Here is a 22,733-nt window from a genome sequence, read left to right as displayed (position 1 = left end):
AAAAAGAAGTGGTGCTTTGGGGGAAGGAATTTTTAGCTGCTGACATAATTCCTGTCTGCTGAGGACAAAAACATGTCCAAAGGCAACCAACATAGGAATTACACACTATCATATTTAGACACATTTGGAACTCTAGTCCTACACTTTGAGAGTTTTGCAAACAGCCTTCAGGAGCAATGAAGTCCAGGAGGAAAAGTTAGCTTAAGAAAATGAAGAAGCTTGGTCTGTATCACATCTTCCTGCACTGAACATCAGGAAGGTAAACAGGATGAGAGATGAGCTTCAGCTTTTGCCATTTTATGTTTGGTAGAAGCTTTTACTAATTCATCCCAAAGTGGATGCTGATGTGATGAAAGCTCAGCCAGGTTAATCTGTATGTGCCCTCCATGGAGGTGTTCAAGGCCATGTTAGATGAGACCTTGAGCAACCTGAGCTAGTGGAAGGTGTCCCTGCTCATGGCAGGGGGGTTGGAACCAGATGATCTTCAAGGTCTCTTCCAACCCAACCCATTCTATGAGAATGGAAAGAGAAGGGAATTTTTTCCTAACTGGAGAACCACAAAGATGCCTGGGGGGCTGGAACACCTCTCCCATGAGGACAGGCTGAGGGGGCTGGGGTTGTTCAGCCTGGAGAAGAGAAAGCTCCAGGGAGACCTTAGAGTAGCCTTCCAGTGCCTGAAGGGGGCTATAAGAAGGCTGGGGAGAGACTGTTTGCAAAGGCCTGCAGTGACAGGATGAGGAGCAATGGCTTGAAGTTAGAGAAGAGTGGATTGAGATTGGACTTTAGGATCAAGTTCTGGGCCATGAGGATGGTGGAACACTGCAGCAGGTTACCCAGGGAGGTAGATGAGGCCTTGTCCCTAGAGATATTCAGGCTGGACAAGGCTCTGAGCAACCTGATCTAGTGGAGGATGTTCCTGCACACAGCAGGAGTGTTGTGTTAGACCTTTGGAGGTCCATTCAACCCAAACCATTCTGTGACTCTAAAACCTCCCAGGTAATGACATGTATTGCCATGGCAATGCCATGTATCAGCTATAAATATTTAGGTTTCAAAAGATTGGATAGATAGATAGATAGATAGATAGATAGATAGATAGATAGATAGATAGATAGATATAGATATAGATAGGTAGGTAGGTAGATAGATAGATAAATAGATAGATAGATAGATAGATAGATAGATAGATAGATAGATAGATAGATAGATAGATAGATAGATAGATAGATAGATGGATGGATAGATAGAACCATAGAACTGTTGAGGTTGGAAGGGACCTTTGAGATCACCAAGTCCAACCACTCACCTAGAGCTCACAACTCCACCTCTGCTAACCCACAGACACTAAACCACATCCCTCAGCACCACATGAAAACAGGATCATGGAGTCCCCCATCACAGTGGGGAGACACTGGTGATGCTTGCAGAGAGACATAGAATCATCGAATCAACAAGGTTGGAAAAGACCTCAAAGCTCATCAAGTCCAGCCTGTCACCCAAGACCTCATGCCTGCTAGACCATGGCACCAAGTGCCACATCCAATCCCCTCTTGAACACCTGAACATCTTTCCCACGAGGCTTCAAAGAGAGCTTTAGTAGGGCTTGTTAAAAACTTTACTGGCAAAAAAGCTCCTTCTACCCAGGGAAGTCCACTTCTGTCCATCTAGAGAGCTTCTTAGCACCTCTCAATTTTTTTTCCCTACCAACCAGCCATTCATTTAGCATTTCACATGAAAATAAATTAAAGTAAGTAAAAATTATAGTTAATCAAAAAGATTAGTTAGGAAAGAGAGTGTTAATTTTGTGGCAAATCAGAAGGGCTCTGAAAGGTCTCCTCTGTTCCAAGTCCCAGTATGAAAGGCAAGCTGGGTAAGGCAAGTGTTATTTAACACTAAATAATTTCATTTCCATGACTTCATCGGACTTACATATCAGCTAGTCAAGAAAATAGTCCCAGAGAGAGGCTTTAATTTAAAGTGTCTGATGTTCTTTTGGCAGTTGTAGTGAAACCCAGAGATTTGTTCTCCAGAAAGCTTGGACACAGTTGCAGATGAAAGAAAAAAAAAAGAAAGGAAGAAAGAGGGGAGGTGGATTGTGAGGCTGTTAAGGAGGACTTCAAATCCTGCAGTCCAACAAACTGGTTTGGGGTTGTTTGGTGGGTTTTCCAACCCCCCCCTCTGGAAATGATTATCATTAACTATCGTTAATGCCTCCTACCTTTTAAATAGCAGGAAATGTTCCCTGTCCACAAAAAGCTAAGAACCTAGTGAAATGAATAAATCCCGTGCTCCTTTCTCAAGGCAATATTGTTTTATCCACACAGTTCAGTGGAACGAAATGGCTTTGGAAATTACCTCCCCACCATCACCACCCCCCCCAGCCTCCCGACTCAAGCCTTTGCTTCAAGCTCTAACTCAGCCACGTTCTCAGAAAGCCAAAAAGGGCATAATGGTGATGTGGATAAATAACTTTTGCTTGGACACAGCAAAATAAAACTCCCTTTGACTGGCTGGGGACAGAAATACTTCCAGATAAGTCTCCATAAGCTTCGTCAGGAAATGAGTTCTAGAAGCGGTGTTTACCGAGAGGTGAATGCTGCTAAGCAACAAAGCACTGACCCTCCCTCCCCCCCGTGAAAGCTTTCATTCAGTCAGATGTCTTCATTCTCTTCCCTCTCCCTAGGTCTGGAAAAAGTGCCAAAAGATCTCCCTCCTGACACAACTCTGCTGGACTTGCAGAACAACAAAATCACTGAAATCAAGGAAGGGGATTTCAAGAACTTGAAGAATCTTCACGTAAGTGTGGACGCGAAGCAGCCTCTGCCAAAACAAATGGGGGGGAAGCCTGGCTTTGGCCTGGCACTCAGGGTCTGAAGGCCAACTGATTAAATGCTCTGTGATCTTCCTCCACCAGCCCAGACTATTTGTTTGCTTTCCCATTCCTCTCTTGCAAACTCTCTTCTCACACCACAGAACTTTCTCAGCCCTGTTCAGCTCCCATCCGTGTAGTCTCCTGCTCTCCACCACAGCTTCTCTTCACCTCTTGATTTTTCAGCCCCGTTGGTGCAGTGACTTGGTTACTCCTGTTTAAAAGGCAAAACCACCTCATCCCTGCCACCTCATTCAGTTATTGCTGTGTTCCTTCCCCTCCCACCTCTGAGCTCATGGACATCTCTGGATATTCCTTGGTTGCCAGCAGTTTTGCTGTGCCAATTTTAGTTCCAGAACCTTATCAGATCAATTTTTCTGCACCCCTGTGCTGCTGTTTTAGCAGAAACCTTCTCCTAGCAAAAGTCCATCCTCATCCTCCTCTACCTGCCTGTCTCTTCCAAGGCTGTGGTCTGTTTTCCTCTCTGCTGAAATAGTTTCCTTCCCTGGTTTCTATGACTGCCTTTTTCCCCCCCTGGTTCACCTCTTCTTGTCCAAGTTTCCATCAGACAGCTACCTTCCTGCGTTTCCAAACCTTTGTTGCTCTGTCTGAGGTTCTCCTCCCAGATTTCTATACATTTTATTGACATCTTGAAGTTCACACCTCATAGTCAGACCTCACTTTTGGTGAAGAGTCTCTTTCTTTCCAGATCAGAAAAAAAAAAAAGACTATTAACTTCTCAGCCTTTGAAAATAATGCCCCAAATTCAGGCCTGTTTCTCAAAAGATTCTTCTCCATGCCCTTCACCAAGCCAATTCCTTCTCTGTATCAACCCATTTGCTCCTTTTTGATTGTAACCAACCCAAACTAGTTGACTTTGCTCTCCTGGCCCCTCACAGCCTCCTTCTGTTCTGATTTCTTCATTCACTACCAGGAAGGCAGCTCCCACTTTTTTTATCCATTTGTGATGCCAATACCATCACCCAAACAATCATCATTTGCAAGGAGATTCTGCATTCAGCCACTCATGCTTGGGGCAGAACAGATATAACAATCCTGTAAATACCTCCTTCATTACTTCCAAATTTCCTCCTAAATTCTTGTTTTAATGCAAGATCCAGAAGAAAAAAGGTTTTTAACATGTCTAGCAGTGGGCACAATGCCCCTCTGTGGCTGCAGGGATAAATCATAGCATCATGGAGTGACAGAGTCATGAAACCCTAGAATCATAAAATCACAGAATCATAGAATTATAGAGTCATAGAATGAGAGAATTACAGAATCATAAAATCACAGAATCATAGAGTCATAGAGTCATAAAATCACAGAATCATAGAGTCATAGAATCACAGAATCATAGAATCATAGAACCACAGACTCCTAGAATCATGGCATGACAGGGGCTGATAGGGACCTCTGGAGCTCAAATCCACCCCTACTGCCCTTGCAGCATCACCTAGGGATCACAATAAGATAAAAGATAAGATAACCATGATGAGATTCATGGCATCTAATTTTAGTAGAGCTGTCTGAGCTATTCACATCGCTGTCTAAGCTCTCCAATCAGCAAAGAGAAGCAGGTCCTTCGCATCACTCTTCATCTGATTTGGTTTTGAATAGGAAGAACTTGTGCCCCAGAATGTTGGTTTTTTTCCCCCTTCTGCTTGGCTACTGAACTGATTTGAAAGCCTAATTCCTGCCCACTTAGATTGGTTTTCTTCCACCCTGGAGAGAAGTTGCTGTGTTTTCAGTGAAGATCATCTGCCAGGTGTTCAAGCCCAGAAAAGTCTTGCCAGTGAAATTAATCTTTCACAATCCTTCATGACACTGCAAGAAACAAGTCAGAGCAGGGGAAGTGGTACTGCAAATGAAGAGCACTGTCCTCAGTGACTTCTGCCTTCTTGACCCCCACCCTTCAGGTATTTGAAACCGTTGCTCAAATCCCCTCTCAGCCTTCTCTTCTCCAGGCTAACCAGCCCCAGGGGCTCTCAGCCTTTCTTCATCACTCAGATGTTGCAGTCCCTTCAGCATCCTCATGGCCTCCATTGGACTCTCTCCTTGCCCCTCTTGAACTGGGGAGCCCAGAACTGGACACAGTACTCCAGATGAGATCTCTCCAGGGCAGAGACGAGAGGCAGGAGAACCTCCCTTGACCTGCTGGCCGCGCTCTTCTTTATGTACCCCAGCATACCATTGATCTTCTTGGCCACAAGGGCACATTGCTGTCCCACGGAGAACTTATTGATGTGTTGCCTTTTTTGTTCACCAGAGGACTTCTGAGAATAGGGGAGAGAAAAAAAAATGGAGACAGTTTAGGGCTGAGGAATGAGTTTTGCAGTTTCAGAAACCTGTCTGATCTTGTGTAAAAAAAAAGAACTTGCTTAGGGTTTAGACCTGTGGCAAAACAATCAGAGAGGCACTACTGGAAAAGCCAGGAAAAAGGAAAAAAAACACATTTTCTATGAAGCTCTCAGGATTTTCCAGGCAGGCTGACACTTCTGGAGAGAGTACAGTGCTTAGACCTCATGCACAGGAGAAAAATTAGCCCATGAGTAAGCTCTCATGCAGGGTGTAAGGAGGAGTCTACAAAAACAGCCACAAGGAGGTGGATGCTGTGTGGTAAAGCCAAAGCAAACCAGCAGAACGCCTGGCAGCTGGAAAGAGAAAGGAGGTAGAAGAGGCTGCTTTGGGTTAGATCACTGCAAGAACAGCACAAACAGCAGGAATTGATCCTGTTTTTCCAAGGGGGATTTGTCAGTGGCAGGGTTTGAGTACAGCAAAAGGAGACAAATGCATCACTGGCCTGAAGTGAAAGGGAGCACTGCTGAGTGTGAAGCAGCAGAGCTCTGCAGAGCCATGGCAGGAGAGACCCTGCACAAAAGAGAGGAAAGAATTAAACTGTTCATTGATGACCAAATCACAGAATGGGTTGGGTTGGAAGGGACCTTAAAGATCATCCAGTTCCAACCCCCCTGCCATGGGCAGGGACAGCTCCCACACCAGAGCAGGTTGCTCAAGGTCTCATCCAGCCTGGCCCTGAACACCTCCAGGGAGGGCACATCCACAGCCTCCCTGGGCAGCCTGTGCCAGTGTCTCACCAGCAGCTGGAATTCTGTTCAGAGACCTGCTTGAATCCAGGGGCTCTGGGTTCCTTCAAGGCTAGCAGTGCTTATGATGGTTTAAACTGCATCTTAAACTGAAGAGTCCTTTTGCAGAATTCTGCCTCCCAGTAGAACATCATTGGAGCAGAAATTCAAATGCTGGTTTATATTTTTTTGTCTTCTTTGTTGATTTTTCCCCCCCTTCTGTGTACATAGAGTTGTTCTGATCCCTGACCACTCTTGCAGCAAAGAAATTATTCCTCATCTCCAACCTAACCCTCCCCTGGCACAATTCCAGGACATTTCTTCTCATTCTATCACCAGCCCCCACCTCACTGCAACCTCCTTTCAGGGAGCTGTAGAGAGCAAGGAGGTCTCCCCTCAACCTCTTCTTCTCCAGACTGAACACCCCCCAGTTCCCTCAGCCCCTCAAACCTTGACTTTATATCCAGGTTATGAGTCTGACTGAACAACTGAAAACATAAGGCAAACAAAAAGGCTGAAATTCATTCTCATGATCATTTGGAAGCCAGAGCCCTGAGCTTGCAATTTTTAAAGCATTTGTGTTTGTAGAAGAACTTTAATAAACCCCAGGTAATAATGCTGTGCAGAACCCAGGAAATTAAAGAAATTCCACTGGGGCAGTGGATTGATTTTTCAGTTTAAACCCTGAGGGACACATGCATCATTAATGACTTGGCTTAGACGTGAGTACCATCCCCAGCTGGCACTCCAGATGGATCATCCTCTCTGATGGCTTCAAACTATCCTAAACTAAGAACAACAGAAGTAGGGATGGAAACCCCTCACAGAATCACACAGAATCACAGAATGGTAACAGGTTGGCAGGTGGGGGGCTTGGTCTCTTCTCCCAGGCAAGCAGCACCAGAACAAGAGGACACAGTCTCAAGCTGTGCCAGGGGAGGTTCAGGCTGGATGTTAGGAAGAAATTCTTCCCAGCAAGAGAGATTGGCCATTGGGATGTGCTGCCCAGGGAGGTGGTGGAGTCACCATCACTGGAGGTGTTTAAGAGGAGACTGGGTGAGGCCCTTGGTGCCATGGTTTAGTTGATGAGATGGTGCTGGGTGATAGGTTGGACTGGATGATCTCTGAGGTCTTTTCCAGCCTGGTTAATTCTGTATTCAGTATTCTGTGTTTCTGTAGATGCTGCCTCAGAGCAATCCTCTGAGCTTCTCACATAAAGAAATTACACCAAAGAAAATCCACCATAAGACACCATCCTCTGCTGCCCATCCCCAGCCAGGGCAAAGACTGCAAGCTTTGATAGCCCCAAGGAGAGCAGCCCTGGGGTAGCTCCTGCCCGGCTGCCACACGCTCCCTCTGCAGCTTGTCAGGCTGTGGTTGGACAACAGTCTGCCAACAAGTGTTCCAAAATTTCCCTGAATTGTGAATCCTCCTTTTTGTTTTGGGAATAAATATTTGAGGCAGAAACCAGGCCAAAGGGAGCTAAAATGGCAAGAGTCCCACTGGCTGCCCCGAGCAGAGCCAGCATCTATTCCTGGCTTACAGTGAGTTTTTACTGCTCTATTTTCCTGCCTACACTAATACCAGAGGTGTTGCAGTGAAAAAAACAGCTTTGCAGCAAAGCTTGGATTGCTTCTTTCTTCCCTCTCTCAGCATGGCTTAAACTGCTGGTGGTGGCAAGGTGGTCTGTAGGTATTACCACAGTGTTATGTTATAATAGAGTCACAGAATGGTAGGGTTTGGAAGGGACCTTTGTAGAGCACTGAGTCCAACTCCCCTGTCAAGGCAGGGTCACCTAGAGAGGGTCTCTCAGGGGCATGTCCAGGTGGGTTTTGAATGCCTGCAGAGATGGAGACTCCACCACCTCTCTGGGCAGCCTGCTCCAGTGCTCCATCACCCACAGGAAGACATCCAGATGTGTTTTGAATGCCTGCAGAGATGGAGACTCCACCACCTCTCTGGGCAGCCTGCTCCAGTGCTCCATCACCCTTAAATTAAAAAAGTTCTTCCTCATGTTCAGATGGAACTTCTGTTCCAGCCACACAGTCTCAAGCTGCACCAAGGGAAGTTTAGGCTGGAGGTGAGGAGAAAGTTCTTCCCAGAGAGAGTGATTTGCCATTGGGATGTGCTGCCCAGGGAGGTGGTGGAGTCCCCAGCCCTGGAGGTGTCCAAAAAGGGCTTGGATGTGGCACTTAGAGCCATGGTTTAGTTGTCATGGGGTGCTAGGTATTAGGTACTAGGCTGGACTTGATGATCTCTGAGGTCTTCTCCAACCTGGTTTTCTGCTCCCTACCCTCCTGTACAAAAGAAGGGAGAAAGGAGCAGAGGATGTTGCTGTTAGACTTAACCAAATCAATGCAGCCAAGGTCAAGCAGAAACAAGTTAGGATCTCTCCAGAGTGAAGAAGCAAGAAGGGGAGGAGGAAATTGTTTTGCTACAACCAATCTTATGGTAGATTTTTTTCCACTTTACTACTTTTCTCCTCAAGATCTGTGAAAACATTTTAAAGGCACAGCCTAAAACTACCACAGGGGGGGAGGAAGGATGCAAGGGAAGTACATTTATCTTAGAAGGCAGAGATTTTTATGTCCACTAAAAGTGGAAGCCTCTTTCCCCCCCTCCCCCTGTACAAAACCTTTAGTTGCCCTTTAATAAGATTGAATCTCCTGGCCCAGGATGGCATCTGGGCTTTATTCAGGGTAGCCAGGCCATGTGGCACGGTGGCTTGGTTTTTTTTGGGCTGACATCCTTTGGTCAATAGCTCTGCCTTGCAGATGTTTTCCCTGGGTTTTTCTCCTCTGGTTCCTGTTTTCACTGACCTCTAAATTCCCCTGAGCTGCTTTAATTTTCTTTTTGTTTTGGTTTGGTTTAAGTTTTGTTACATGCAACCCATAAGGGGCACATTCTGAGGAAAGCAAACAACATTGCTCCAAGGCTAATAGCTTGGGTCTGTAAGGCTTGCATATAATGGAGTTATTGTGAGGTGGGAAAGGAGCTCAGGGGGGTATGGCTTGGCCAGGTGCTCTGCTGGTTTGTTATCCTCATCATTTGCTGTTGCTCCAGGAGACAGCAGAACTCCTCTTGCAGATTCTGATGTGAGGGGGTTTTATCATGTTATTATTTGTTTGCTGCTTTACAGCTGCACAGCAGTGAAAAATGTTCGTGGGGTTGTGCCTTTGGATAGCCTGGCTGCAATGAAGGCTCTTTCTCTTCCCCTAGTTACAGAATCACAGTGGTCTGGGTTGGGAAGGACCCTCCAAAGGTCACCCAGTCCAACCCCTCTGCACTCAGCAGGGACATCCTCCACTGGATCAGGTTGCCCAGAGCCCTGTCCAGCCTTACCTTGAATATCTCCAGGGATGAGATCCCAACCACCTCCCTGGGCAACCTGTTCCAGTGTTCCACCACCTTCATGGTGCAGAACTTGTTCCATTTGCATGATCATAAAGGCTGAGAAGAATTTAGTTTACCTCTTCCCCCCTCTCTCTGCTCCCCCCCACCTCCTTTCTTTTAATGAATCAACTGTCCTATCCTGTCCAACCTCACCATGAATATCTCTCATCACCTGCTGTTGCTCCAGGAGACAGCAAAACTCCTCTTGCAGATTCTGATGTGTGGGGTTCTCAATTTGTTGGCATTTTTTGGCTCCTTTACAGCTGCACAACAGTGTGGGAAAATTATGCAGGTTTAAAATACCAGGAGCAGGGCTTTGCAGGGCAGGGTGGAAGTGGGAAATGGTAATGAGGTACCAAAAACACATGTGAAAGCTGTAGGCTTGTGATACCTTCCCACCCTGCCCCACCACAGAACCATGCTGTGAGGCAGGATTTTTGAGCGTACCTTTGACAGATGCCAACATTTCCAAGTGAGACACCTCCTGAATCTTTGAATCAAATAAAAGTTCTGGATATCAGAGGATCAAAGAATCCTAGAATCACAGAATGGGTTGGGTTGGAAGGGACTTTAAAGAGTTCTAAGTTTCCTGCCATGGGCAGGGACACCTCCCACCAGTCCAGGTTGCTCCAAGTCTCATCCAGCCCCCATTGAACACCCCCAGGGAGGAGGCAGCCAGAGCCTCCCTGGGCAACCTGTGCCAGTCTCTCCTCACCCTCACTGCAAACAATTTCTTCCAGTCTAAATCTGCCCTCTTCAAGCTTATCCCTTGTGAAAAGCCCTTGTGAAAAAGATCTACCTGCAGCCTCTAAGAGCAGCAGGAAAGTGGTGATGATGTGGATACATTTATTAAGCTGGGATGCAGTGAGTTGAAGAACTTTCTGTTCAGGAGAAAGTGGTTAAGATGGTTGTGTGATGGGGAGGGGCAGGTCTGAGTATCCTCAGAAGAAATAAAGCAGGAAACAAAATGAAATAAGCTAAAATAAAGGGTTTTTTTAGAAAAACAAAATAAAACAAAGCAAAATAAAATGAAATATGGAAAAAATGCAATTAAGAAAAAAGAAAGGAGGAAAAAATGAAAGGAGGAAAAATGAAATGAGGAAAAATGAAATAAGGAAAAATGAAATAAAAAATTAAAAAGAAAAAAATGAAATGAGAAAAAATAAAATAAGAAGAAATAAATAAGAAAAAAATAATGAAATAAAAAATAATGACACAAGAAAATATGAATTAAAAAGGAAATAAGAAAAAATGAAATAAGAAAAATGAAATAAAAAATGGAATAAGAAAAAATGAAGTAGGAAAAAAATGAAATAAGAAAAACTTAATGAAATTAAAATTGAAATAAAAATGAGATAAAAATAAAATAATAAAAAATGAAATAAGAAAAAAATGAAATAGGAAAAAATGAAATAAGGAAAAATGTAATAAGAAAAAAATTAAGCAAGAAAAAATTTAAAGAAGAAAAAATGAATTAAGAAAAAATGAATGAAATAAGAAAAAATAATGAAATAAGATAAAATATTGAAATAAGAAAAAATGAGTTAAAAATGAAATAAGAGCAAAATGAGACAAGAAAAGGGAAATAAAAACTGGAATAAGGAACAATGAAGTAAGAAAAAGTAAAGAAATAAGAAAAAAGAATGAAATAAAAGATTAAATAAGAAAAAATGAGATAAAAAATAATAAAAGAAAAAATAAATAAGAAAAAATGAAATTAAAAAAATGAAATAAGAAAAAATTAATGAAATTTAAAAAGTGAAATAAGAAAAAATGAAATAAAAATGAAATAAGAAAAAATAATTGAATCAAGATAAAATGGAATAAGAAGAAATGAAATAACCCAAAGTCACTTTAAGTTAAAACAAAGTCAAATAAACCAAAATAAATCACATGGAACTGATACTGCTCCTCCTGTGTGAAGGTTTTGTTCTTCACAGCTTTCAGCTGGAGCTTTGTGCTGATTCCTGGTTATCAATTCTGGATGGTAAGAGGAGTTGCAGCTGCTCCAGGGATGAAATATTGGCATTTGTGATGTGGGCTTTGGTTGTCTCGCACTGTTTCAGAAGTCCTTAAGCTGTTTCATTGCTGCATTGCATTCCAGCTCACTAGATGGACTATCAAAAGACACTAAAAATGAATCATGCTTTTCAGCTCTTTCATTCCTAAAGTAATTTCCCCACGGATCACTTGAACTCTGTCTCCTTTGTTATTGCTCCCCAGGCTTTGATCCTTGTTAACAACAAAATCAGCAAAATCAGCCCAATGGCTTTCGCTCCTCTGAAGAAACTGGAAAGGCTTTACCTGTCCAAGAACAACCTGAAGGAGCTCCCAGAGAACATGCCCAAGTCTCTGCAGGAAATAAGGGCTCATGAGAACGAGATCTCCAAGTTGAGGAAAGCTGTCTTCAATGGACTCAATCAAGTGATTGTCTTAGGTATGAGCATAAGAATCTAAAGCAAAATCAACTCAATCTCCCCTCTCTTCTCCCTCTCTTCTCCTCCCTCTTCTCCTTCCTCTCTTCTCCTTCTATTCTTCTTCCTGTATTCTTCTCCCTTTCTTCTCCCTTTCTTCTCCTCCTCTTCTTCTCCTCTTCTTCTTGCATTCTTGTCCTCCCTCTCTTCTCCTATTCTTCTCCTCCCTCTTCTCTTCCTATTCTTCTTCCTGTATTCTCCTCCTCCTCCTATTCTTCTCCTATTTTTCTTCCTTTATTCTTGTACTCCCTTTCTCTCCTCTTCTCCTCCTCCCTCTCTTCTCTTCCCTCTCCTCCTCCCTATTTTCTCCTCCCTATTTTCTCCTCCCTACTTTCTCCTCCCTACTTTCTCCTCCCTCTCTTCTCTTTCCTCTCTTCTCCTCTCTGTGGTTTTATACAGAAAGCCAAGAAATGCTCCAATACATTGTACCTCCACACTAACTTTGACTTAAAGGAGGTGGGTACCCCCACTGCAGCACAGCTCACCACCCTGTTTTGTTGGCAGAACTGGGCACCAACCCCATCAAGAGCTCAGGCATTGAAAATGGAGCTTTCCAGGGGATGAAGAGGCTCTCCTACATCCGCATTGCAGACACCAACATTACCAGCATCCCCAAAGGTGAGAAACTTGATCTATATTCAATCACCCCAAGGGAGGGGATTCTCCCCCTCTACTCTGCTCTGCTCCAGACCACACCTGGAGTATTGTGTTCACTTCTGGAGCCCTTATTACAGAAATGACCAGGAGGTGCTGGAAGTTGTCCAGAGAAAGGCCACAAGGATGACCAGAGGGCTGGAGCACCTCTCCTATGAGGACAGACTAAGAGAGTTGGAGTTGTTCAGACTAGAGAGGAGAAGGCTTCCAGGAGACCTAACTGTAGCCTTCCATGATCTGAAAGGGGTTACAAGAAAGCTGGGGAGGGACTTTTGAGGGTGTCAGGGAGTGACAGGACTGGGGGCGATGGAGCAAAGCTAGAAATGGGTAGATTGAGATTGGATGTTAGGAAGAAGTTGTTCCTCATGAGGATGGTGAGACACTGGCACAGGTTGCCCAGGGAGGTGGTGGCAGCCTCATCCCTGGAGGTGTTTGCAGTCAGGCTGGATGTGTCTGTGAGCAACCTGCTGGAGTGTGAGGTGTCCCTGCCCCTGGCAGGGGGGTTGGAACTGGCTGATCCTTGAGGTCCCTTCCAACCCTGACAGTTCTGTGATTCTGTGATTCTATGTATAACAGAGTGACATCTAGTCAACTGGAAAGAGATGATTATGGAAGCTTTTTGCCTCAGTCCTTAGCATATCCATTACTTGGCTGCTTTATTTGAGGCTCAGTTGGGTTTTATTGCCTTGGAAAACGTTGGTTTCCTTTCATGAGAAGCTCTGCATGAGAGGCACTCTCCAAAGTAAGCCATTTTCTGTCATTTTGCTTTCAAGTCTCACAGCTGAGATACAAAGCTGAATAATGTCTTTTTTTCACCTCCCATCTCTGGTTGGTGAGGCAGATCAACATTACACAGATGGAATTTCAAGTAGGATTAACTGAGGTTCTACAAGCAGCAAATCAACCATCCACAAGCCTGTGACATGGGAGCCAAAAACTCCTCTTGCTGTACAAAAGAGAAATGTGCTGGGTTTAAAAATACTTCATTCTAAGCTGCTAAAAACGAGAACAAATTCAGCACAGGATCACAGAATTGTTTCAGTTGGAAAAGGCCTCTAAGGTCATCAGGTCCAACCATCAACCCACCACCACCATGGCCATTAAACCATGTCCTAAAGTGCCATGGCCACAGGTTTCTGGGACACCTCCAGGGATGGGGACTCTACCATCTCCCTGGACAAGATTAAAAACCAAAAGTGAATCAGAAAATAGCCCACAAAAAATAACCAGAATGGCTCCACGTTGGAGGAAACCACATTGAATTGATTTATATTGCAGCCAGCAGGTTGGTTTGAAGCGGCTGAAAGCCTCTTGAAAGTTAATATTAGTTATTGTTTCTGTCTTTCCACGTTTCCTGCTTGGGATTGTTCCTTTGAGGGACAGCAGATAAGTAAGAATTTTTGTTCCTCCCCCTGATAAACAGAATTTGCAAGCTGGTATGTGCCTTAGCTAAACTAGCATTCCTATTATTCTCCTTCATCTTTATGAATCTCACTTTCTTCTGCTGCTACTTGTTAAATACCTAGGTGCAAAATCCTTTTCCTTCATCTTTGTGAACCTCATTTCTTCTGCTGCTACTTGCTAACTATCCAGGTGCAGAATGTTTGTGGGTTTGTGCCTTTGGATAGCCTGGCTGCAATGAAGCCTCTTTCTCTTGCACTAGTTACAGAATCAAAATCGTCTGGGCTGGAAGTGACCTCCAAAGCTCATCCAGTCCAACCCCTCTGCAGTCAGCAGGGACATCCTCCACTGGATCAGGTTGCCGAGCCTCACCTTGAATATCTTCAGGGATGGCACCCCAACCACCTCCCTGAGCAACCTGTTTCATTGTTCCACCACCCTCATGGTGCAGAACTTGTTCCACCACCCTCATGGTGCAGAACTTGTTCCATTTGCATGATCATAAAGGCTGAGAAGAATCTAATTTACCCCTTTCCCTCCCTTTTCTTTTAATAAATCAACTGTTCTGTGATGACTTCAGGAGCTTGCTCTTATTTCATGCCAGATGGACTGTTCCTAGCTGTTCTCAATTTCCCTGACTGTGGAAGTGCCTTGTTTCATTCACTGAGTTGCTCTTGGCCATGCCTAAGTAAAAATTGCTCTTGTCACTGTGAAAAAGCCTCAGTAGGACACAAGTACAATATAATGATATATATCTATAGAACTTGTAATACACTATGATGTGATAAATAAAAGAACTAAAGCCAATAATAAAGCTACCTAATAAATAGAACAATAAGTATACATAATCTATGCATGTATTATATGCTAATAAATGTAATAATGAATAGGAATAATAGAAAATGTACTCTACACTGATAAATATAAGTAATAACTCTAATACTAAGTATAAATCATCTGTAATAAATGTATTCCATACTAAATATAATAAGTCTAACAATTCAGCTTTCTCCAAAGGTGATTTGATGACCTTCTCTCTTTCAGGCCTTCCCCCATCCCTTACTGAGCTTCACCTTGATGGCAACAAAATCAGCAAAATTGATGCTGAAAGCCTGTCTGGACTCACTAACTTGGCCAAGTAAGAAGCAATGCCTTTTCCTCCAGTCTTAGTTGAAATGGTAACCACAACACAGAGAGTTAGGAAACAGAATTCTATGTTTTATTATCATTATGATTGAATAAACTTCCTCCCCACTTCAAGAGGGACAGGGATCTGCTGGAGAGTATCCAAGGGAGAGCTCTGAGGATGCTGAAGGGACTGGAGCACTGCCTGATGAGGAGAGACTGAGAGGCCTGGGGCTGGTTAGTCTGGAGGGAAGAAGACTGAGAGGGGATCTGATCAATGTCTATCAATATCTGAGGGGTGGGGGTCTGAAAGGAAGAGACAGGAACAGGCTCTGCTCAGTTGCACCCAGTGATAGGACAAAGGGCAATGGATGGAAACTATAGCACAGGAGGTTCCACCTCAACATGAGGAAGAACTTCTTCACTGTGAGGGTCACAGAGCCCTGGAGCAGGCTGCCCAGAGAGGTTGTGGAGTCTCCTTCTCTGGAGACTTTCCAGACCCATCTGGAAGTGTTCCTGTGTGACCTGTGCTGGTTCTGCTCTGGCAGGGGGGTTGGGCTGGATGATCTCCAGAGGTCCCTTCCAACCCCTAACATCCTGTGATCCTGTGCAGCAGTACCTAGCAGGAAAAGCTTTGAAGGGCTTGGGTGTTGATTTAAGAGAACAAAACACTTTGGGTCTTTTCTAACAACACTTTCCAGCTGTTTCCACTTGTGAGTGATGTATGCCCAGGACAAGTGTTCCTCTGATTTGTTTGTTCAAACAAAGAAAAGGGAGAGATAAAGACAGCAATCAGAGTTTTAAATCGTTCCATGCTTCTTGCATTGCATTTCCATCTTTGCTTTAGGTCATTTCCTTGGGACACTTCATTGCTCATGCAATTTGCCTTGGGAACTGAGGAACAAAAGCAGATGGGAACCAAAACTGCTTGCAAGTTTCCTTTGTTGCTCAAGGAAGGCAAATCTGCAATGAGTGTCCAGGAAGGTCACCAAAAAATAACCATAGAATACAAACGGAAAAGTGCCAGTTTTGTTCAGATTGGCTGCAAAGTGTGAATCTGTGAACAGATTGCTGAGGAAGTTTCACTGAAGTGTAGGAAAATGTAAGGAGAATTCCCAAAGGGGAGTTGTAAACTTTCAGAGTGATTGGGAAATTAGCTCAAACCAGATGACATGCTAGAATGTTATCCAGGTGGTGTAATATTGGGCTTGGGATCAAAATAGAGATGTATTTGATTTAAAAGGTCACTCATCAGATTACTGGACCTAACCACTCTGCTCAGCATAATGAAGGGAGAAATCATAATCAAAGAAAGATTACTGAGCACCAGGAGTTCAGTTTAAGACTGGTTCTATTCTTTCCATTCCATTCCATTCCATTCCATTCCATTCCATTCCATTCCATTCCATTCCATTCCATTCCATTCCATTCTGTTCTATGCTTGGGCAGCAATTTAGTGCAGTAGGACTCACAGAACCATAGACTCACAGAATAGAACCATAGAATTGTTTGGGTTGGAAAAAACCTCTAAGATCACCCAGTCCAACCATTAACCCAACCCTACCATGGCCCCAAGTGCCATGGCCGCAGGGTTCTTGAACACCTTCAGGAATGGGGACTCCACCACCTCCCTGAGCAGCCTGTGCCAGTCCCTGACCACTCCTTCCAGGATAGATTTTTCCTCATCTCCAACCTGGCACAATTTCAGGCCATTTGCTCTCTTTCTCTTACCTGAGACTAGGGAGAAGAGACCAACTGCCCCCTCACTCCACCTCCTTGCAGGGAGCTGTAGAGAGCAATGAGGTCTCCCCTCAGCCTCCTCCTCTCCAGACTAAGCAATATATGTATTTATACTCATATAAGCAAGAAGAGTTTTTAATTCTTCCCCCCTTTTTTTTTCCCCTTTTAATTCCCATGGGAAAAAGCAAAGGGACAAAGACCACATTCTTTCCTAGCACTCTTAATCCCCCTGCATTTTACACAGTCATATTCACAGAGTGCATCAGTTTGGAATCACAGAATGTTAGGTTCTGGAAGGGACCTCTGGAGATCATCCAGGCCAACTCCCCTGCCAGAACAGGATCACCTAGGGCAGGCCACCCAGGAATGCATCCAAGTGGGTTTTGAATGTCTTCAGAGAAGGGGACTCCACAACCTCTCTGGGCAGCCTGCTCCAGGGCTCTGTCACCCTCAAAGTAAAGAAGCTCCTTCTGATCTTTAGATGGAACTTCTTATGTTCACATTTATCCTCATTACCTCTTCCCCTGTCCCTGGGGACCACTGGGAAGAGTCTTGCCCTAGATGATTCCCCACTCCTCACAATATCCTGGAGCAGATCACACAGGAACACATCCAGGTGTGTTTTGAATATCTCCAGAGAGGGAGACTCCACAAAGGTCATCTTGTCCAGGTTTCACCTTTATAGAACTAATTTCCTCCAAGGACAACACTCCTGGTGATGACAACCCCTGCAGAATCACCACTGAATTCCTTACTGCAACACAGAGCTTTATAACTTAGGGGAGCCCCTTGAAAACATCCTGTAGTTTGGTAATTGCAACCAAACTAGTGTTAACAGAAAGACACAGGTAGCAGGGCATGGGTTGATGGTTTGATGGCCATGGTGATGGCCTTAGGTTGATGGCTGGACTTGATCTTAGAGGTTTCTTCCAACCAAAACTGTTCTATGATTCTATTAACACAGAAATGGGTAGATTGAGATTGGATGTGAGGAAGAAGTTGTTCCCCAGGAGGGTGGTGAGAGCCTGGCACAGGTTGCCCAGGGAGGTGGTGGAAGTCTCATCCCTGGAGGTGTTTGCAGCCAGGCTGGAAGTGGCTGTGAGCAACTTGATGTACTGTGAGGTGTCCCTGTCTATGGCAGGGAGGCTGGGGCTGGCTGATCCTTGAGGTCCCTTCCAACCCAGGTGATTCTATGATTCTAAATACACAGGTAGCAGGGCATGGGTTGATGGCCATGGTAGTCTTAGGTTGATGGTTGGACTTGATCTTAGAGGTCTCTTCCATGGTTCTCTGATTCCATGGGACCAGATTTTTTCCAAAGTGAACACAAACTGTGCCAGTAAACCCAGACTGTGGCTGGTGATTTTTGTGATGAAAGCTCTGGGCTGGGCCCTAGGAGCAAACTGTATGCTCCACTTCTGTGCCCTGCTGAACAAATCATCCTGCATGACTGCCATGACTCATCTCCTGTTTCCAGTCTGTAACGTGGCTCTAACTACTTAAATGTCTCAGAAGGATGTGGTGAGGATTTCAGCTTCACAGCTCTGGTCACGCTGGGTTGTGTAGTTTGGACACACAAAACAAGAGAGTTACAGGCAGTAACAAGCCCCTAAAGTCATGCAAGAAACTCTTATGCAGCTTTTAAAGGCAGCCTGGTGCCATTGGAGGCTCACAGCAGGTTTTTACAGTGGGACTAAGTCATGTAGCTCATGGAAGCAAGCAGTACCATGGGCACAAGGAGAGCAGTGGTAATTGCAATAGTTGGGTTTAGCTGCCAGATGTATGGAAATATGTTTACCTAAGCTGCTTCTCCATGGTGACTTTGAAGCCCATGTATAATTCTGCAAAGCAGCCTGATCTGCTCTGCAGTGGTAGTGGAGAGAAGCAAGGAACCCAAGGCAGGAGGTTATAGAATCACAGAATGGTTTGCATGGGAAGGGACCTCACCCAGTCCAACCCCCTGCACTCACCAGGGACATCCTCCACTGGGTCAGGATGCTCAGAGCCTTGTTGAGCCTGGTCTCGAATATCTTCAGGGATGTGGCCTCAGCCACCTCCCTGGTCAACCTGTTGCTCTATTCCAGCACCTTCATGGTGCAGAACTTGTTCCTAACATCCAATCTCAGTTTGCTGTTCCCTCATTCCAAGGCATTGTCCCTCGTCCTGTCACTGCAGGCCTTTGGAAACAGTCTCTCTGCAGCCTTCTTGCAGCACCTTCAAGTACTGGAAGGCTACTCTGAGGTCTCCCTGGAGCCTTCTCTTCTCCAGGCTATGCAACCCCAGCTCCCTCATCCTGTCCTCACAGCAGAGGTGCTCCAGATGCTCCCCCCTAGAATTTGGGCAAGTTTAACATTGTCTGCTGCTTTGTTTTCAGACTGGGCCTGAGCTTCAACAGTATCTCTTCAGTGGAAAATGGCTCTCTCAACAATGTTCCTCATCTGAGAGAGCTCCACTTGAACAACAATGAACTTGTCAGAGTACCTGGTGGGCTGGGTGACCACAAATACATCCAGGTAAGGTTTGTCATACAGTTGGTGTTTGTGTTGTGCTTATGCAGTCTCAAGCAGAAGCATATTCAGAGTCTGTGCAAAAGGTGGATGGGTGCAGGGCTGATAAACTCTTGAGCAGGCAGGGGAAAGCTGCCTGTCACAGCAAGGCTCTTACTCTGATTTCTGTTTGGATGTGGTTATGGAGGTCTGCAGATCTTTGAGATCATCAAGTCCAACAGCTCACCCGGAGCTCACAGCCCCACCACTGCTGCTGAGCCACTGCCACTGAGCCACATCCCTCAGCATCACATCCATGTGGCTTTGAAATCCCTCCAGGGATGGTGACTCCACCACCTCCCTGGGCAGCCTGGGACAGTGCCTGAGAAGCCTTTCTGGGAAAATGTTTTTCCTAACATTCCCTGACCCTCCCCTGGCACAACTTGAGGTCATTTCCTCTTATCCTGTCTCTTACCACATGGGAGAAGAGTCCAACCCCCACCTCACCCCAACCTCCTTTCAGGGAGTTGCAGAGAGCAATGAGGTCTCCCCTCAGCCTCCTCTTCTGCAGACTAAACAACCCCAGGTCCCTCAGCCATTCCTCATAAGACTCTCCAGCTTAGCTGCTCTGCTTTGGACATGCTGCAGCACCTCAATGCCTTCCTTGTAGCAAGGGAGCTGAAACTGAACCCAGTATTCAAGGTGTGGCTTCACCAGTGCCCAGCACAGGGGCACGATCCCTGCCCTACTCCTGCTGGCCACACCATAGCTGATCCTGGCCAGGATGCTGGTGGCCGCCTTGGCCCCCTGAGCACACTGCTGGCTCGTGTTCAGCTGGCCATCAATCAACACCTCTGGGCAGCCTGTTCCAATGCCTGACCACCCCTGCAGTAAAAATACAATTTCCTAATATCCAAACTGAACCTCCCCTGGCAGAATTTCACAATCCATACTGAACTTTGGACACCAAATCATTTCTCTCCTTTGCCACAGCTTTGCACAGATTCACAGACTGCGTAGGGTTGGGAGGGAGCCTCAAAGGTCATTTTGTCCAACCCCCTGCAGTCAGCAGGGACACCTCCAAATAGACCAGGCTTCCCAGGGCCACAGCAAGTCTGATCTTGAAGGTATCCAGGGACAGAGCCTCAGCCACATCCCTGGGCCACCCTGGGTCAGTTATTTCACTGACCTCACTGTGCTGAACTTCTTCCTGATGTCCAACCTAAATCTGCCCTGCTCCAGCGTCAAACCATTGCCCCTGGTTCTATCCCTACAGACCCTTCTAAACAGTCCCTCTGGAGCATTCCTCTAGGTCTCCCTCAGGTACTGAGATGCAGCTCTAAGGTCTCCAAGGAGCCTTCTCTTCCCTGTGCTGAACATCCCCAATGCTTTCAGCCTGTCCCCACAGGGGAGGTGCCCCAAGCCTCCGACCCTCTGTGCGTCCCTGCGCTCCGGCAGGTCCACCTCGCTCCGGTGTTTCACTTCTGCACCTTCTGTCCTCCCCCCAGGTGGTCTACCTCCACAACAACAAAATTGCTTCCATTGGCATCAACGACTTCTGCCCCCTTGGCTACAACACCAAGAAGGCCAGCTACTCTGGCGTCAGCCTCTTCAGCAACCCCGTGCAGTACTGGGAGATCCAGCCCTCTGCGTTCCGATGTATCCACGAACGCTCCGCAGTACAGATCGGGAACTACAAATAGAGCTCTAAAGATTGGGGTGGGGGGGGGGAGGGGGTCGGTTGGTGTTTTGCAGCTGAAGTCTCTCTTCATAGGCCTGTCCAAAAGTAAAGGAGGAATTGTTGCTAACAAGGAATGCCAAGCACCAGAAGCTCCGCTCTAAAGTGGAGGTGAATCCATTGATGTAGAATAAAGGAATCGTTGCAGGTGAACAAAAGGTCGAGCATACCATACAAAAATACCCCAAACAGCCCAATTGCCAACTGTGCTTTAAACTGACTTAGCTCAGCCTTCTTGTGTTTGTTTTTTCCCCCCCCAGCATGCTTTCTGTGGTGTTTGTTTTGTGGCTTTGTTTTTGTTTCAGTTTGCTGAACGCTACAGGTTTCTCAGATGCCAGTGTATATGAGATTCGGAGTAAATATTGGTCCAAATATGATATAGAAAGACAAGAAAGAAAAAGATAGTGATTGAGGTTATTTTTATAGCCACACACAACACACACACACACAAAAGAGTAGAGGGCACAAAGACTCTCAGATCACCTTCAGACTTGAGGAGGTGAGAGTGACCTCCTCGAAGTTTCTTTCAGGCCCTGGAGGTTTAAGGTATCCAACTAGAACACGAAGCTAATTCTGAATGCAATCTATTTAGCAGAGGCAGAATCCAGTTGTTGCTAATGGCATTATCTTGGGGAAGAAGGAAAGGAATTCCTGTTGTACACATCAATAGTTCTTTAAAGTTTGCCATTCTTCTAGAGCAATGCTGTCCAGGGTTAGCCTAACATAATCCTAGGGAACAAAGGAAGGAGTAGTCTGCAGTGCAAAATAAAAAGGTACCAAACCTGTAACCTATGTCTGGAGCTTGGCTCTGGAAAGGCAAATCCCTCTGTCCCCTTAGTCACAAGGGTAGTTGTGCTGGCTTCAGGGAGGTTGCCTCGCAGAGCATGGCATTAGGGTTTAGTCACTGGTCTCAAGCCATGCATGTATCTAACCCCAAACATCACAGCAGTTCGCTGGTCCCTTCTTTCTGCAGTGCCCCTTAGCCAGCAGCCTTTACTGCTCTGGGGTTTTAAACAGAGTTTTCCCCCCTCAGATGAATTAGTGGAGTGTAGATTCTAAGCACACTCCTAAGCTTAGCAAAATAGGAAGTGAAATAACTGCAAGGCCTAGCTGGACATTGCTGGGACAGGATCCGTGCAAAGCGTCTCCTTAGAGTGACTTGAAGCCCTCTGCCAACTGGGATTCTTCAAGGCGTACCATTGGGTAGCAAAGCACATCACCAAAGGTAGGCTTGCCCATTCCTACTGTCAACCTACCAAGCTAAACATATACTCAATAATCAAAAAATAAAATGGAAAAAAAGACAAAAAAAAAAAAAAGAAAAAGGAAAAAAAAAAAATAGGGTGTCACCTTCAGAGAATCTTCTGCAGCCTCTTTAACGCTCCAAGGGCAGGCTCTCCAATTTGTAAAACTTATATGCCATTTATATTAAAGACTAATGTAATACAGGCAACCCCCCCCAGTCTCTGTCTCCTTTGTTTTGCCCTCTTTTTGGTTTTGATAGCACAGCCTTAGGGGGTGATTCAGCCTCCAGAATCGATCATTTGGGGCATGGCAGGAGAGCCAGCTCTGGGCCCCTCAGTTTAGGAAGGAGGTTGGCTTGCTGGAACGAGTCCAGAGAAGAGCAACGAAGTTGGTGAGGGGCTTGGAACACATCCCTGTGAGGAGAGGCTGAGGGAGCTGGGGTTGCTTAGCCTGGAGAAGAGGAGGCTCAGGGGGGACCTTATTGCTCTCTACAACTACCTGAAGGGAGGTTGTAGCCAGGTG

The 22,733-nt window shown here is 45.4% G+C and overlaps 1 protein-coding gene across 2 annotated transcripts in view; it reads left to right on the top strand.

The window, feature by feature from the left end:
- Nucleotides 1–22,419, top strand: part of DCN (decorin) — a 44,433-nt gene extending 22,014 nt beyond the window's left edge. For both annotated transcript variants that reach the window (XM_068142823.1, XM_068142824.1), the window contains exons 3-8: nucleotides 2,684–2,796; nucleotides 11,572–11,785; nucleotides 12,327–12,440; nucleotides 14,922–15,015; nucleotides 19,117–19,255; nucleotides 20,737–22,419. In XM_068142823.1, the coding sequence (XP_067998924.1) occupies nucleotides 2,684–2,796; nucleotides 11,572–11,785; nucleotides 12,327–12,440; nucleotides 14,922–15,015; nucleotides 19,117–19,255; nucleotides 20,737–20,931 (869 nt within the window). In that variant the 3' untranslated portion in view covers nucleotides 20,932–22,419. The remainder of the gene's footprint in view (nucleotides 1–2,683; nucleotides 2,797–11,571; nucleotides 11,786–12,326; nucleotides 12,441–14,921; nucleotides 15,016–19,116; nucleotides 19,256–20,736) is intronic.
- The last annotated feature ends 314 nt before the right edge of the window (nucleotides 22,420–22,733 follow it).

The sequence above is a fragment of the Melanerpes formicivorus genome, unplaced genomic scaffold, assembly GCF_026170545.1.
Source record: "Melanerpes formicivorus ecotype bairdi unplaced genomic scaffold, bMelFor1.0.p_v2 SCAF_8, whole genome shotgun sequence".
Lineage (NCBI taxonomy): Eukaryota > Metazoa > Chordata > Aves > Piciformes > Picidae > Melanerpes > Melanerpes formicivorus.
The sequence above is the reverse complement of the archived record's forward strand: the minus strand, read 5'-3'. Positions and strand labels throughout refer to the sequence as shown.